The sequence below is a fragment of the Falco peregrinus genome, chromosome 1, assembly GCF_023634155.1.
Source record: "Falco peregrinus isolate bFalPer1 chromosome 1, bFalPer1.pri, whole genome shotgun sequence".
Taxonomy (NCBI): Eukaryota; Metazoa; Chordata; class Aves; order Falconiformes; family Falconidae; genus Falco; species Falco peregrinus.
The window spans coordinates 123518878-123536336 of NC_073721.1; the positions used below are offsets into that span (position 1 = coordinate 123518878).

The 17459-nt window shown below is 41.8% G+C and overlaps 1 protein-coding gene across 1 annotated transcript in view; it reads right to left on the bottom strand.

Annotated features, from left to right (window-relative positions):
• Window positions 1–1340: 1340 nt before the first annotated feature.
• Window positions 1341–17459, bottom strand: part of ADAMTS17 (ADAM metallopeptidase with thrombospondin type 1 motif 17) — a 192968-nt gene continuing 176849 nt past the window's right edge. The window contains exons 22-23 of the mRNA XM_055792598.1: window positions 9059–9236; window positions 1341–5860 (exon numbers count right to left, since the gene is read on the bottom strand). Of these exons, the coding sequence (XP_055648573.1) occupies window positions 5709–5860; window positions 9059–9236 (330 nt within the window). The 3' untranslated portion in view covers window positions 1341–5708. The remainder of the gene's footprint in view (window positions 5861–9058; window positions 9237–17459) is intronic.

Here is a 17459-nt window from a genome sequence, read left to right on the forward strand (position 1 = left end):
CGTTGGAAGTGTGAGTGAATTGAATGTGAGTGCATCTGGCACAGTTCTTCTCTGCCTGGAACTCCACAGCACATTGGTGTTTGTGCTGACACTCTTCAAGAAGAAGAAAACACCTTTCCCAATGGACCATGTACTGCTGGGGAAAGCACAAAGGAACATGCAGTTTTCACTCTATGAACAGAGCAAGGTCCTCCAGCAGTAGTCCACTTGGTGATGCACGGGGATGATGTCAGGGTAAGGTGATCCATACTGAGCTTCTGGGAAAGAAATTTCCTTCCAGAGAAAGCAGGGTCCCACCAGCTTGCTGCAAGGGACCAAGAGACAGCTAAGGCTGCCGTGTACACTAGGATTTACAAGAGAGTGAAGGAAGCAGGTGGAGTTGGTGGAGGCAGAGCTGAGCTCCAAGCAGCTGAGGAGAGATTATACTTTTCTTCTGGTACTTTAATGCCAGAGTACCAGAGCCATCTGACCCCACCTGCCTTTAAATGATCTTGGCAGAGGCATCTTAAATAAAAAGACAACTGAGATCACAGGGAAGGACAATGGCTTCAAACCGTCTGGTTTCTTGGTTAGAAGATGGGGATTAGGAATAAGAGAAAAACAGCAAACTGCTACATGCAAAATAGGCAAACTAAGTATATAAGCCTACTGGATTTATAGAAGAGATATTGGCATGTACCAAGAAAATTTCAAGCCAAATGTATGACAGCATTCCTTACACCCCTCCCACCCATTGCCATATCCCAGCTTAATGTAAAGCCTTTTGGCTTCCAAAGGCTTATAGCTATGTTTTATTGTTTAAACAGGTCAACAATTGCAATCATATGTTGACTCCAGGCAACACACAAACACAATGATGTGTTAATATACAGCAACACTTGGATGGAGTTCCTACAGTTTTGCTGCTGTTAACAGTCATATGTATGATGGCAGCTGGGCTGGTATCTCCTAAGGCTACCTCTGAAAACTAGGAAGCCTGTCAGTGTTGTGCCATTACCAAGAAGCCAGCGTGAGATCAGTCAGTGAGCTCTATTTTTAATATCAGTATAAACTCCATTTCTGGAAATCATTTTGGGATACATCAACAGTACTTGGGTTTGTTTTTAAGGCTGCTTTAGAAAGGTGCTGCTGCCATATCCAAGACATGTCCTTTTAACAAGAGTTGAGCTGGAATGGGATACGGATGATAGCATCTTTGTAAGACAGGATGGGAGAGGATCCTACTGGCACATCTGTGTGCAGCTGTCTGCAAAAAACATCTTCACCATGCTGAGGAGGGAGTTAAATAGTACAGAGGTTCTGGCTAGTGCCTACAACAAAGACATCCAAAACACTTGGCACTGAAGTAATTCTGTTTATTTCACACCAGGGAAGTGTGCAGCTAGGTTATGTAGATACCTTTCCAATGGATGGGATAGTTTTGCTCCAATATAAATTTCCATATGCTCAGCAGTTTCATTATCAGGTTGCGTCTGTGGAGCAGCTACCATTAAACATTCAGCAAGCTGCCACTTCATCTCCACTCCAACATACATTGAAAGCAACCTTTCTCAAAAGCACTTGCAAAATGTCCCTCCCCCATGCATAAGCTGTAGCTTCCCCGCAGCCTGCTCAGGCATACACAGCGATACCCCAAACGGAGCCTGGCTCTCTTTTTCCAGACAGGCGTTTTCTACTGTTGTGTCACTGACCACAGACCTTGCAAGGCATTAATCAGGTATTAACATTCCCTGTGCTTTATTTTGCAACCTGACTGGGTCAAGACCCATTGTTTCTTGATTTGTTAGCACACTGAGAACTCTGAGATGCCAGAATTTTACTGACAAATGACCTTTTACACCTACCACAGCTATTAAAAAGTTGGCTTAGACTAAACCGAATCGCAGTCTCAGTCCAGTATTAGACACGATGCATAATGTACTACTTACAGCTTCACTTCTTTCTCTTGATTTTCATGCTAGCTGTTTGGTTTCCTTTGTACTTCTTTCAAGTTCAGAACCCTTATTAAAGTTGTTAGGGAAAAAATAAATTTATTATTCAACATACTCAATTTTTTCAAAATGGAATGATCCTCTCTTCTTTTTTCTTTTTTCTTTTTTTTTTTTTTTTGGTTTTCATTTATAACTGGTTCCATTCAGTTTGACTGTTTTTATCTTTTCTATTTATAACCAGCACCAAAAAGAAAATTACCATGGATACAGTACATATGCAAATTAGCTAATGGAAAAATATATACATTTCACTCTGTAATGAAAAACTTAAATGATATTATTGCCATGGAGAATATATCCCTGTATTATAATAAAATATCAAGCAATAATCGACTGCTAAGATTCTTTTCCACCAACAAAAAATAGCACCATACATGAGATAGTGAGAATCTACACTCAATAACACAATTGTGCAACTAGAAATGTACAGTACTTTAGTAACAGTACAGAGTATTGTTTACAATATGGAAATACCACCACTGTAATCAAAAGAGCGTCGATCTCTTATGAACAACTAAAAAAAGTATTGTCATAGATACACTGAAACAAACAGCTTTCTTTTTACCAGTATGTAGTAACTGAGGGCAGAGCATAGCTGTAAATTCATAATAAAGCTCCTATAAAATGATACAAAACAGAAGTGCAGGAGTATTGAACAGAATTAAACTTTTTTATTATTATTTTTCTGGCTATTATAAAATGGGAAGGTTGTCACCATATGAAGTAAGAGAATGCAATAAAATGAAGCTGTGTTGTGCCATCAGTTTTTAATTAATGTTGGCTTCTGATTATAAAAAAAAAAGGTTGACGCACGCTAATCTGTGGGCTGTGAGAGCAAGTGAGGTGGTTTTTTCAGTGCTCAGACATTCGAAAGAATTCTTTGTAAATTCATGTTTCCTTAGGAAGGACTCAGAACTTGGACCCAAATGTCCTTTGAAGTCCAGGACCTAGCATACTGGGACAGGCCACAGGTCTAACTAGCCTAGTATCCTGTTCTGGACAGTGGCCAGCAGTGAATCATTAGGGGAAAAAACATAAGAATTAAAATCCTTCCTCTGCCATGTACCTTTCTAGGACCCCACCTTTTGCCTAGAGAGGGTGACAAATCAGCACCGAATGGAAAAATGACCCCTGCTATTTAAAAGCACCTTTGATTCTCATTAATAATAAATGCATACGCTGTTCTTCCAAGATAACAGAGAAGCCCCATGACAAATCCTTCAGCAGCCCAACATGAGTGCCAAAAATGATCAGCAAGGGGGTGTTTATTGGGCCAGGTCACTTCATGGGCAAATGTTGCCCGTTAAAAGAAAAACGGCAAACTCCAAGCCAAGTGAAGGATGTAAGGGGCCCCATCTCAGCTCAGCTGCTGTGAGGTGGCTGTGGTGGCAGGGAGGCAGAGAAGGCAGTCACTGCCCGGCTGTACAGGCAGGGCTGTTACTGCAGACAAGGGAGAAAACTCCCGCTGGAATTGCTAATATAAATCAGGTCCTCTGGGCTCTGTCTGATCTCTTGGAACTTTCTCATTAGCAGTTCATCTACCTATTAATTTGCCTAAGTGAACATCACCGTGGTATTGCCTAAATCTTCTGTCACCCCTGCCAGCAACGTTTTCCATTGATGACTTGCTAAGTAGTTACAAAACCTCTGCCTTAGGGCTAGAGGGTGGGAATAACAGAAGGATGTCTGATTCTGACTATAGGATGCCTAAAGAACATCCAGTATAATGAAAAGCAAGTTGGAATCATTTCCCTGATAGAGAAAATCATCTGGGGAAAGCAGATCTGTTTGAGGCAGGCACTTGAGAAAAAAACTTGTGTGCAAATGTGCTTTTGTGCATACAGGCCAGCCCTTGTGTGCACACACGCTCATTTGCACTAATAAGCACAGATGAGAATGTAAAGCCCAGGTCTGTTGATGAACATCAGCTCCCTGTGCTTAAAAAACTTAGCCCTTAATAAAATGCTAATGAGTTATTCCAGTGAGGTCCTGGATATTGAAGGGGTTGCAATAAGGAAGAAAAAGTTGCTTTAAAGATCACTAAGAGTCTTTATTCCTCCTTGTATTGAAATAAAGAGACAACAGCAACAAAGACAACTTGAGGACAGGTGTGAGCTGCAATCCAGACTGGCCCAGGGACTCGGGGTAGTAGCTGGGCTTAGTTCTGCACTCATCTCTAAAGAATAAAACAGTGACACGCAGTTCTAGAGCGAGTACAAAGCTGCAATTCATCTAAACGGCTGTGTTCATGTCATGAAGAGTGGGCTGTAACTTAACCACTGCACAACTGCCTTTGGACCCTGGCAAGGGAAATGATACATGTTGGAGCAAGATATGGCAGGGAGACATTGGTCTATATGACTAACGGAGGGGACAAACTCTGCCCTGGGTAGAACTCCTGTTTCAAGTCTCACATCTCAGAGAGGAGTTTGGTTTAAAGTGCAGAGACATGGAAGAGAGTATCGTATATGCAGCACCTGCTAAGTGCTCCCGTAGCACCAATCTGATAGCACCAAACCTGATAGCACCACAAAAATAATACAGGAAGCATTAAAATACAGTGAGTAAAATCCTGACGCTTACTGAAGGCAATGGGAGTCCTAGCCTTACGGCTTCAACAAGCTCAAGATTACACTTTGGATGTCTTGTATCCCTGACTACTTTTGACTTTAAAGGCTACATCGTAACCTCAGATGTAGAGACAAGCCCAGATAGGAAACACCTGTTCTGCTCTCCGTCCTTCACACAACGGTTGTTCCAAATCCAGTTTCTGTACCAACCCTATCCAGTTTCACGGTCCTCTTAGAAAAAAACATTCAGTCTCATTATCTGATTGACTTCTAAAAAATGGGTAGAGATAAGGCCAAACAATCCCTCAGTGAGCTCTACTGGATGAAATGATTTCTGGCTTCTCCCATCTCATGTAAATGGTTCTTGATTAAAAATAACCATCTATGGCTGTTAATAGGCTTCATTAAGCTCAGCGAAAAATTAGTTTAATAAAATATAGTTTCATAAAAGAAACTATATTATTCTGAGGAAAAGAGAGAGGGGATTGTTTTTTAAAATTAGAAAGAAGAGCAGTCCCTATGACTGAATGCTGGCTATAATTGTACTGAGTTTTCTGCAGGAATTTCAGAGATGTCCATCCTCTGCTATCAGTTTTCACAAGCTTTTACAGCAAATCCTCTCTTTAAATTAAGCCTTTCATTTATGTGTGTCCCTCCAAGCCCACTCCACAGTGGGATGACTGTTGGGAATTGAAAACATCAGATGAAAGCTAAGATTAAAAGATTAAGTAATGTCTCTACCTTTGCTGAATTATTTTGCCAGAGGCCTTCCTCCATGGAGGTACTTATAACCTTAGTCAATGTGATCACTTTGCAACTCTTGTCCTTTTCTTTAATGGTAGCAAGCCATCCAGTGGCTGGTGATTTAATATATTAAAGTAAAAAGCATTAATGAAAAATGTAAGAATGTCAAAATACGATAAAATGATTGGCTCCTTGAGATGACTTTTTCTGTTTGTTTGTTTTTCTTTAGGGTGGATGAGTGGATTACTTTGGTATCCAGTCTGTAGAATTAGTTTCAAGTCTTATTAGGTATGCTTTGGAATCCACCACATTGTAGCAACTCATGAAGTTCCAGTACTCAGACCTATTAGTCCGTGATTTACATACAAATAGCTGTAACACTCTAAGAAGTAGCACAGGTTCATTAACTCTTCTGCTGCATCTTGTTTGCATAAAAGTCTCTGCAAGTCTGGCAACAGCGCTGATACCACCGCATGTCTTGGCACAGATTCTTCTCCCGGATCACCCTGCAGTACACTGTCCACTGGTCGCCTGTGCACTTGTACGTGAGAGCAGCTTTGGACAAGAAAAGAAAGGAGAAACTAGAAGATTAGCCGGAGAACAGCATTGCAGGTGTGATCAAAATCACTGCACATGAGGGAAGAAAGGGCTAATCCTCCTGTCAGTACTGGAGATCAGATGATGGATGGTCTTCCTACTAAAACACCAGGCTCTTGGAAGTGTTCACTGCAAGGGTGTAGCTGGACATGACTGGGGAGTGCAAGCCTCCTCACGTTGTACCTATTTTATCTCAGTGACAAATCGGCCTGGATGAACAAAACATCTAAAGCCTTGGCCTAGGTTTAAGCTTACGAACACTGCACAGCCATCAATGGGAAGCTGTGTGCTCCCAGGGAGAGTGCTTTGCTAAGGCATGCTTTCAGGAGCGGCCATCATCCTCTCAGTGGAAAACATTTTTACAGAGAGCAAAATCAAATCCACTTTGATGGATGTATAGGTAAAATTATAGGAAGTAAAAATAATACTTCTTAGTGTAATAAAACCAGTAAGACAGTTAGCTGTTGGGAGGGGGGAACGGAAAGCAGAAACTCTCTCAGACTGACAAAAGGTTTGTGCAGGGGGGAAAGCTGCACGAAGACACTGTTGCTGAATCTGTTGGCAATGTCATTAAAGGACCACATGTGCTTTTATAAACAGGCAGTGGTAACGAAATTGTGCACTTGATAAAAATGCACAGATACAGTGAGTGCTTTTTATGGTATGTGGTTTATAAATTGCATGTTGTATTCTTACAAATTCTGTGATGATTGGAAAATCTTCTAAATGAATATTGTGGTGCTCTGCAGTTGTGAGAAAATGGTCTAATTAAAGAACGTCAAAAGGTGTTGAGCCAACAGCATCTTGAGTCCCTTGTTCCTCGTCTCTGCTGGATGAAACAAGGAAAGGCTCTTATCCCACATTCAGCTGTGAGTCTCAGTGCCAAGCACCAGCAAACAATGGCAGCAAAACTGGTAGGAATGTTTATCACTAAAGCTTCATTCAGTTGGACAAGAAGCAAAAGTCTGACAGAACTTGATGAAATGAAGTTGCACTGTCCCATAAAAAAAAAGGAACATTAAGCCAATTTAAAAAAACCTTATTGTGAGAAAAAAATCTGAGTGGGAGTGACCATCCCAAGCAGGAGGGTAGAGCCGTTTCTGAGTCTGCCAGCAGTGGAGGGGCCTTCTGGGGGGCTTGGATCTGCAGCGCTCCCCACTAGCTATGGTTCCAACCAGGCACAGAAAATGTGATGTAACTGAATAAATTACACATCTTGCAAGAACATCTGAGAGAGACCTTAGGAATCTGAGATGGGAGACTTTCTATAACAGTGAGACACTGAGCTACAAACAAGGCTAGGACTCTAATATTCTAGAGGTCCAAAGTCCCTCATAGGGCTGAGGAAGCAACACAGGTCAGGTGCCTGAGGGACAGAACGAGCCCCCTCTGAAGGACACTGGACACAGATGTAAAAGTCAGGTGAGGTGATCTCCACACTTAGATACTTCTGAAAATGTTACCCGGAATGAAAAACATTCCGGCGTGGGGACAAGGCAGTATGGGTTTTGTAGACTACTGGAATTTTTTTCTGTATAATTTTTTTTTGTGAGGTTTCCATTGCAAAAAGCGGAAAATTTTGTTTAAAGATAACCCAATGAGAATTGTTTATAAGCAGGAAGAGCAAAACACTCAATGATATATCTTTCTGCTAATATCAAACATCATTGTTTCTGCCTCTGGTGATTCCAAGCCTGGTTTAGAAACAAAAGCATCCCAAATTACTTGCAGATTACTTTCAGCAGGGACCTGAGCCTCCTCAGTTTTCTTCTAAAGAAGTGAGCTTTTTATTGCTTTGTCCTAAAATGTGAATTAGGATGGATTTCTTGTCTCATCAGTGTATCAAGGGCTTACTTCTTAAATGAAATGTTTTCCTTTCACTATGCTCTTAGTGCTAAAATATCTGGGAAGTACTCTCATATGTTCTTAAACAAAAGAGGTTAAAGCTCCTCAGCATGACTGCATTTGCAAGACTAAAATTTCCCTTATTCTTTTAAACATCTGTTAAACTTTTGGGAAACAAATTTCAGTTCAGAAGCTTCAAGTCCAGCCCTAGTTTAAGTGTTATTTAATACGGGACAGTGCTATTAGACAATGGTTCTCTATTACTTAGCAGCTCTGCCTTTACATGTGTTTTGGAGGCTTCTTAGGCTACAAGACTAGCTCTGCTGAGAGGGTGGAGGCTGCTCTTTCTGGTAAGATCTTAGCAGCATTGTTTACAACCCAGCCTCTTGTACTGAAAAGTTATGGGAGGCACCGATGAGGCTGTGTCAGTGTAGCTGATGGCTTAGTTTAGCTTCATCTTACTGGTGATGATGTGTGAAATGTAAAGAAACCAGCTTGGGTTTTGGAGCTGTGGCTGAACACACAGGGCTGAAGTTTGGAAAAATGTATTTTTATCCTCTTATAACGCAAGCAAATATGATGTGGGAAATCATGGGTTCCCACGATTTTGTCTTAACAGGGGCATTCTTAGAGACATTTCTTAAATACAGTGTTAAGGTGTTTCAGAAAACAGATGGCTTATCCCCATATTCTCATCTCAGCCAGGTACACAGGGGATGTGGGGAGGGTGAGGAGGACAGTGACAGAAAATCAAAAGGTTCACAAAAAGAGGCTGGATGTTCTCTTGCCTTCCTGGGCAAATTATCTCACCAAACCACATTCTTGTGGCAACAAATGAAAAGAAAAAAAACAAGCAATGCTTTACTTGTCAAGGTCATGTACTTTTCTTGGGGCACGGATGAATAAATTATCATACTTTACACTCACCGCAGCAAAAGCAAGGTATGAAGGTGTTTGTGATGGAGAAAGATATGCCTGACAGCTCCCTCACTTCTGTGATCAGTCAATCAATCACCCACCATTTGTGTGCTCCTGTTGGTTTCTCAGGTCTGTCCACTGCTGAATGTTCCACCTTGGGCAAAGTCTGAGGCAGAGATCGATGGATAGAGAGCACCTATCCACACCAGACTTTTAGTCTAGATTTTGACTGGGGGGCCCTTTCCTAATTTCTGGCCCTGGGCAATCCTCTGAAGCTCCACTTTTATCACATTGGTACACTGGGACCCTGGGGGTACCCTGGGTGGACCCTGGACACCTGGGACCTTTGGTCCTTTGCAAGGTGGCATCTTCCCCCCAACACCCCTCACTCACCAAGTCTGGGCGAGGTAATTGTGTTGACATTTATCTTCTCGTTGCAGACCTCCTGGTGGCACTGCCTATAGGCCGCTGGCTTGGACAGGACAGGGCACTCATTGCCATGGCGCCCGGTGACTTTGTGCATACACTGGACCACACGCGACTGGAGGCCTTTCCCGCAGGTTGAGGAGCACTGGAGGAGAGAAGGCACTGAGACATAGTCCAAGCAGAGCAGCTTCCAAATCACATACACACAAACACCAGAAAAATGACTGCCAGATCTGAAGTGTGCAGCAGACTGGCAGCTTACTATAGCGTTGGGGACTCAACAACAGGATCACCGTGTTAGCCAGGGACCCTTCATACAGCTGTTGCATTTGTCCATGATGCGCTCGCAGCTCCAGGGGGTACTGTAAGCAGAGGAACTGCCCTGGCACAGGGAAGGAAGCTGTTGTGTTTCTGTCTGGACTTGCTCTGAGTCCATCTCCACTGACTGTCCCTGTGGATGCCCATGAGGTTCAAGCAGACAAAGATGCAATTCCCTCCACTAGCCACCAAGAGGCAAAGCTGGAAAACACATATTGCTTAATTAAGGAGGAGCAGCTTCCACCTCCCTCTCCATGAGGGACCCTGTGGTACTGGTTTACAAGCCCTCTCCCAGACTTGGATGGTCTAACAAGGCTTCCTCCACAGACAAGATGACCACTGCCAGGCACTGATAGAAGATAAACCCAAGGATTACAGCAGAGGCAGGCAGCTCCTACTGCATGCCCAGACCTCTAGAGAAGCTCTGTTCCAGCATACAAGAGAACACATCAGGTATTCAAGTATTCATTCTCATTTATCCCTGCTAACTGTCTGGCACTTGTCTGTCCTCTTGGGAGCAATTGCAAATTGTACTCCACGAGTTTTGGCTCCTATTAGCCAGGAGGCCCAGCCTGTTTATATGCTGTCTTTGTTGTCATACAGTTGGAGTCCCTAGCTCTCCCTCCCTCTTCCTCTGGCCCAGTCACTTGTGATTTACAATGTCCTACTTGCACGCTGTTCAACTTTAATAAAGCAAACACAGTGAGCATAGTGAGGTGCACCAGCTGGAGTTAATAAAATAACCTTGTATTTAAAATAAAGAAACAATGGGTTGCAGGACTTTGGTAAGATTCCTATTTCTGCTAAAGCCACACACAAGCAACTGGTGAGGGAGAGGAGGAGGTGAGGGAAAACTCAGGAGGTATAATTAGGGTGATGTAAAAAAAAGATCATGTTCTTGTCCTTTGCTGTTTCTGAACAAAGTTAGGGCACTGGAGCTCTCTCCCTGAAAAACACTATCACCTCAGAGCGGTAATTCTTAAAACCAACATGTCAAACACTGGAGAGGCTCAAAAGATGGGCACCACTGAGGCTGGACTGATGTCTGGGTACGAAGGATGTGTGTGCAGTGTGGATGCTTCTAAGACTAGGACCCAGGGGCAAAAGAACACATGGATGCGCGTAGGCCTCCACCTTTCCCATCTGTGGGGGACAGTACCACAAAGCTGTGGTCATTTTGCTCTAGAAGTATCACAAGAAACCCCTGCTGCTTCTCAAAGACTGATACAAGAAGTGTAGCTTTGTTCTGGGTGGAGCACAGAGGGCTTTTCCTTCCTGTGTGGATCAGTGAAAGGCCTAAGAAAAAACAGCCTCAGATTAATAGGGCCACGTAAAATAGAGCTGATGGCGTCCTGTCCAACACCTAGTGCAGAAATACATTTACATGATGTGAACAATTTAGTTCTGGGCAGGAGGAGTTGTAGAATCAGTGAAGCCTGTTTTCAGAAATAACATAGATGCTTTATCTGATTTTCTTCTTTAGTCATGAGTGACTAAATAATTTTTATTAATGACTGTTCATTAAACAGGTTTCTAGTATTTGGTGTACTCACTGAATTTGTATTTGCTTTTTACTTAATTTCCCCCATATATCCCACCTGCTCTTTATTCCTGTTCTTTCTCCCAGTGCCTTTCTCTAGGACTGAATTTCTCCATTCGAAACAACCTCTGGCTCAGATCTGTTCTGGACTTTGCCATTAAGTCATCCTCATGTGCAGCTTAACCCCTGTGTCTCCAGCTATGCAACCCCCTCCAGGACCTGATTATTGTATTCTGAAGGCAGCAGTTGTGCTATATTAAAAGTTAACATGTATTTTGGAAAATAATAAAATAATAATTAAAAAAGGGTTTCTTCCTTTACATCTTTCTTATTTCAATTTAGGGTCAGCACACTCATTTACGACAGATTTTTTTTTCACTTAGATTTTCAGATGTTGAATTTACATCAGAATTCAGTCACTGTCTATTAATACCTTAATAATGGTTATGGTATTTAGGACTATGCTGAATGAGCCCTTCCCTTGCACGCCCTATAGTAAGCTATTCCAAAAACCAACTGTTAAATTCCCTGATTTAAGACCCATTTATAACGTGAGCTTCTGCAGTGAGATCTAGACATTTCATTACTCCTGGGTGACCCTCTCCTCCCCAGCACTGTGTGCCCTCAGTGACTTCTACCAGTCTGGAAGCCAGTCAGGCATAGCTATTACATTTGGATTTAAAGTTGACAATTTTTATCCCGATAAATGCAACTATTAGGCCCTTCCACTTCACTAGTCACATGCAACCTCTAATCCTCAGGATTTCAATGGCACTTTTAGTCTTCAGAGTGCTTTACTAATCTTAATCCTCACAAAACTCTTTGCAAAGGGAATGAATTGTACATCCATTTTACAAATAGAATAGCTGCTACCACAAAGGCATAAAATAACCTGTCTAGGGCATGGGTTCCCTTCACATGACTGTAATATAGTGAGTCTCAGACCTCTGACTCTGGCTTTTAGGCACTCCCTGTGCTTATGAGTGCTCTTAACAGAGGTGGGGAGGGGGAAAGAAAGAAGGAAAAAAAGAAAGAAAAAAGCATTTTTCTCATAAGGTGAGTAAGGTTTTCAGATACCAACGTACAAACACTCACCTACCTTTGTGTTCCTGTCTCTGCATTTGTTAACCAGCAAGGAGGGCAAGCAATGAAACTTTTTCCACAGACACTGCCAACTCCAATCCTTAGACAAATAACAGCAGAGTTTTTGCCCGAAGCAGTTTTATTCCTTCTCCTGGGAGACTGGGATCATCACCTATGCTATGCAATTAGTTTTTCACAGCCAGGAAGACAGATTTTAACATCTTTCTTGAACTCTTTTGGGCTTGGCAGCTAAAGGAAGGTTGGACATCTGGCTTATTTTAAGGCGAAATTTTCAACTCTGTACTTGGATAGTCTCTTTCCTAGGAATTTCAATAGGAAATAGGAATAGATACAAAATACATACAAAGGGGGAATTGTTACTTATGCTGCACTATGAAAAGAGGACATCATTAAAAGAGGCATAAAAATCACACTCCAACCGAACAGCAAATTCCCATAAATACCTTCTCTCCTACTCTGGACAGCTAAATGCATTGCTACAGTCCCTCTGTTCCCAAATATTTATGAAGCAAGTAAGCATATTCACAGAAAAATATTCAGGGCTAGATTCACTCTGTGCCCCTCTTGATACAGGATCCTCAGACTTGGATACAGGTTATGAGGAATTTGACTAAGGAAAGGTGCTGTGGCCTTCTGGCAAACAGAGAAACTTCCAGGCAGCCAACAGCTGCCCAGAAAGAGCATATTGCTTGTGGCAGAGTGTGGCCTGTGCTGCAGGGGCAAAAGCACCGTTACAGCCCAGCACCTGATCCAGCTCCCGTAGAGAGTTCCACTGTGCAGAGTGCAGGGAGGCTCCAGTGCTGCACAGCATAACGGCACTGATTGTAGTCAGAATGCTGTTGATGGACACTGGACTTTTTTGGCAAATACTGAGTTCTTACAGTGCTATTAAGAAACATACTCTGAAAATTGGAAAAGCCTTTATAAGCATTGATGTAACTCTCAAGAAACACACGTTTTGATGCCATGATGGAATAAAGCGATCTGTGCATGTGGAGGACTGGACTTGGAACCTGGTTCGAAGATGCATGGATCTCTGCCTGCACGTGAGCTGCTACGTAAGTACTGAGAGAAAACCCACAAGCAACTTGCCTACTCTTGGGAAGCTGGGGACTCGGACAAGTCGTTGAATAGAGACGCCATGTCAAACAAAGAAGTGTTTTTTCCCTTCCACCAGGCATTGCCAGTGATATCACTATCAGAAAAATGCATATGTAAAACTGCTGTAGGTTAACCATAATTCACTAAACTGACAATATAGCCATTGTAAATTGGAAATCCACCCACATGCAAAGATCAAAGGACTGTTCAGCACTGTAAAAAAGAGAGGGTTAATGAACAGTTACAAAAAGTGAACCTAATGAGAGCCCTTGTAACTCCCAGTTCAAACACTGCTTGAGAAGGCAAAAGGAATACAAAAATGCCTCCATTCACATTCTTTGGCAGTAACATGCAAGCCAGTGGGGATATCCAGAAGGAAATAAACTCACAAATTGTCAAGGCAGCAGCTGTATTCATCAGCTTAAAGAAGATTTACTCACTGAAAAACTCCAACCTTAAGACCAAGCTATGATTTTTCAACTGGAATGCTATTTCCACCTTAGGATACTGATATGAAAGCTTGAAATCACCAAAGGTGCAGACAGATGTCTAATTGCTTTGAAAGAAAATGCCTCAGGAGAATATTGGGTATTAAAATAGAATGAATTTACAGTAAGTGCTGAGATCTGTCAGGGGCTTCATCAACTCCGGATCTACAAAAGATAGCCAGAGAAAGAGAGAGGAGTAAGAATGAATGAAGCCAGGACAGAGCTGCTGCTGGGCAGCTGGAGGAATGCATAAGAGAGACCAGTCCAAAGAATCCCTGTGTTGAGGTTTAAGGGGAACAGAAAAAGGTACAGATTTACCACTACAGAGGACAGGCGGTGATCTGTTCAGGACTGACCAGGATAATGCAACCTCAGCTGAGGGCTGCTGGCTAGGCAGGGGCACATTCACGCCACACGCCACCTTTAAAAATGTCCCTTTCCTAACCTCTAAGAGATGTTAGCCTTTTTTGTAAAAGACTTGCTTTTTCCAGCAGAAGGTCATAGCACCCCTTCAGCCAATCCTGAACACACTCCAATATCTAGAAGGCTGATCTGTTGGAGGGAAATATAGTTCAAGAAGACTGTCATAACTGAGCTGAAGGCAAGATGGTTTTACTCTTTACTCATCAGTTTGCAGTCGTCTGATGTTTAAAGATATTGGTTTGTCCCCAGTTTTCTGAAAGTTGCTGAAGCCAAGGATAACACTATGGCTAAAGCTCCAATATTCAGAGATAGAGTCATGCTTTACTGACTTCAGAGTTCAAGTATTTCAAGGCACTAGGATAGGGTAGAGTGTTTTTCCCCCCAGGGGTCTTGTTTCTTGCCTCTATGAAAGTCAGAAAGAAAGCAAGACAAGTTCCTATTAATAACATTCTAACACGGCATCCGAGATGAATGACAAATGTCCTGTAATTGCCCCGTTCCTGAGACCTTAATAGTATACATGTGTGTGCTCTCGAAGTCAGTGGTCCGCACACCTTAACATCAGGCTTTTTACAAGTATCGCTAACTTAAACTCTATAGTTCTAGCTGAAAAGCAGCGTGCAATATGCTTTCATAGATACCAGGTCAACTTTCACCACAGCACCATGCTAAAGAAAGAAATTTTTGTCTTTTCACTGATAAGATCTAACTAGCCCAAAGCAAACTGTAAGCTATTTTTCAAGCTTCCTTGTTCTTTTCTTTCTTTCCTTCTTTCTTTCTCTTTCTTTCTTTCTTTTCTTTCTTTTTTCTTCTTTTTGAACCCCAGCTCTGTAAAAAGAACATATCTGGTCTTGCTTACAACAATCTTTCATTTGGAAACTTTTGTGAAATGACTGATTTGTTTAATTTAGCCAAGAAAAAATGCATACCCTTCTGACTCAGTATGGGAAGAAACAATAAATTACAGCAGAAAATGCTCATGGCTGATCTGACAGTATCTTCGAAGGAAAAGAGAGAAGCAATCTTTGCAAACTGCCTACAGCTGTGTTTTCAAACTGCATGACCCTAAGGAACAAGACCTGACCAGTACATCCAGCATGTCTCACTGCGTAACTAAGCTTGACTTGGCTATTCTGAAAAGTTCCATTGTATACAGAGAGGTCAGAGATTAAGAGCTGAATGCATGAATATTCTGGGTAGTGACAGTGCCTCTAAATACTTGTGCGGTGCAGCCCAGGTGAATGCTAATGAGGAAATGTAATTTAATTCATTATACCAACCAGGACGAATTTACTCCTCACAAGTTTTCAAACTGGATTTAAAGAACAGGATCAAGCCATTGATGTGAAACAATATGGTATTGCCTATAGGGTACCATATTCTAGCATGCCACCTATAGTGCGTGTTTAATGTTTTGATCTGTGACAAGTATAAAGTGGAAACACTCCATTGCTTATTCCACCTGAAAAAACTGCAAGGAAATTATGCTGAAAAACACCTTATGTAAAAGGTATAATCAAGCTAATCTTAAGTTAACTAGATAGTAATGGACAACTATATAACCATGGCATCACATAACTCAACTTGGGCTGACCTGCTTCTGCAGCAGTGGGTGCTGCTAATGCTGAGCAATGTTTTTATGGGCTATATGAGCTATAGTCCCACACTGACTCCTGTCACAGATGTTAGCCTGAAAGAATATCTTGGGAACTGAAGCTCCACTGAACACATATTTTAGTTTTTCATCAGTTAATGATCAGTGTTACTTAAATGCAATTTATTAAAAAAAAATAAAATAATTAAGGACTCCACTAGGATTATTTCAGCAAAAGGCTGCTCATCTCTGCCATCTCAGTCCTGCCAGAACATTCTCTAGACAGGAAGCTACTCAGCTTTGAAATGTATGATGCTGAATTAACGCTGCATTTCATCTCTTTGCACAGTCAAACAAAAGATCACCAGCAGGCTGATACTAATTGCTCTTTAAAGATGTTCTGGAAGTCTGGCATCTTAAAGCCTCAGTAGTCATTATAAATCTCAAAATACTGTTGGAAAGACTGCAAAATTATAGCAATCCCTGCCAGTGATACATATTGTGTGTCGTAAGGATTCAAGGGACAAAAGCCTCTTCAGATGAGTAGTATAAACTTTAAATGGTGAATTACCTACTGTTCATATTTTTAAAAATGTGGTGCTAGACATTGTAACATCTTAGAGTAACTCAGCGAAAATGAATAGCAATATTTGAACAGGCTTGTCTTTCATGCTTTCTTCTTTTTCACATTAAAAACAAGAAAGAGTATAATAGTTACGATGGAATTCCATTTCCAATCCACTGATCTTGGTGGGAGGCTTTAATTCTCCATCAAAAAAAATTGCACTTAATGATCTAGGCTTTTAAATAAAAAATATAAAAAAGGAAAAGTTATTCTTCCAATTAATAGGATCACTGGAGGCTATATTGGAACATGAGACAATAACATTGTGACAGAACATGCTCCACTTCAAACAAAACACTGATTAATATGGGCTTTTTGTAGCACATTCTCCTTTACTAAGGAACCATCTAAATAATTTGTATTATGGATGTTCCCAGAAACTCCAGCAGAGATGAGCTGTGCAAATGTTGTGCAAGCAAGGAGCAGTCATTGCCTCAAAGGCACGAACAGGACTTGGTTTCTGTAGCTGTTTCTGTAGCTTACATGGGAATGCGATGGCCAGCCAGCCCTGTAGTCGGCATCTCTTCACTTTCCATGCCTAGGTTTCCAACTACAGCTGCACTGACTGGTGCCAGCAATTAGCACAAGTACAGATAGTAAACCTTGTTTCACGGCCATTATACAATATTTACACCTCTGACCATAGCTAAAGACATTTCATAGATGTGGAGACACAGAATCAAAGAGCAAAAGGGGTGGGATTCGTCCTACTGAACCAGTTCTGTTTAGGTTCTTTGCAGTCAGCAGAGAGATTACCTCTTCAAAAGGCAAGTCAGCAAAGGAGATAAAACTCCTACCTGGAACTGCCTGTCTTACAGTGACTGTAAATGGAGGCTAACCAACTACCCTAAACAAGGTAACTGACAGATGGCTAGGGGACTCAGTGAATTGAATTCACTTAAGTGATGGACCCATGATCAGACAAAAGTCTGCAGTTAATATGAGCTAAACTCATATGAACTTTCCTTTTTTTCCTAAAATGCATATTTCCAGTGGAGGCATGAAACATTTCTAAGTTTGTCCACAACAGAGCAATCAGTTCTACTTGGTGGTACACGGCAGTAGAAGGGCCTTAGGCTGGGCTTTAAGCAGCCCAAGGTGACAGATTTGTGAAATGGCAGCAGGAACGTGGAGATATCTCCCCGCCTGAAGCTTTTACTTCAGTGACCCAAGCC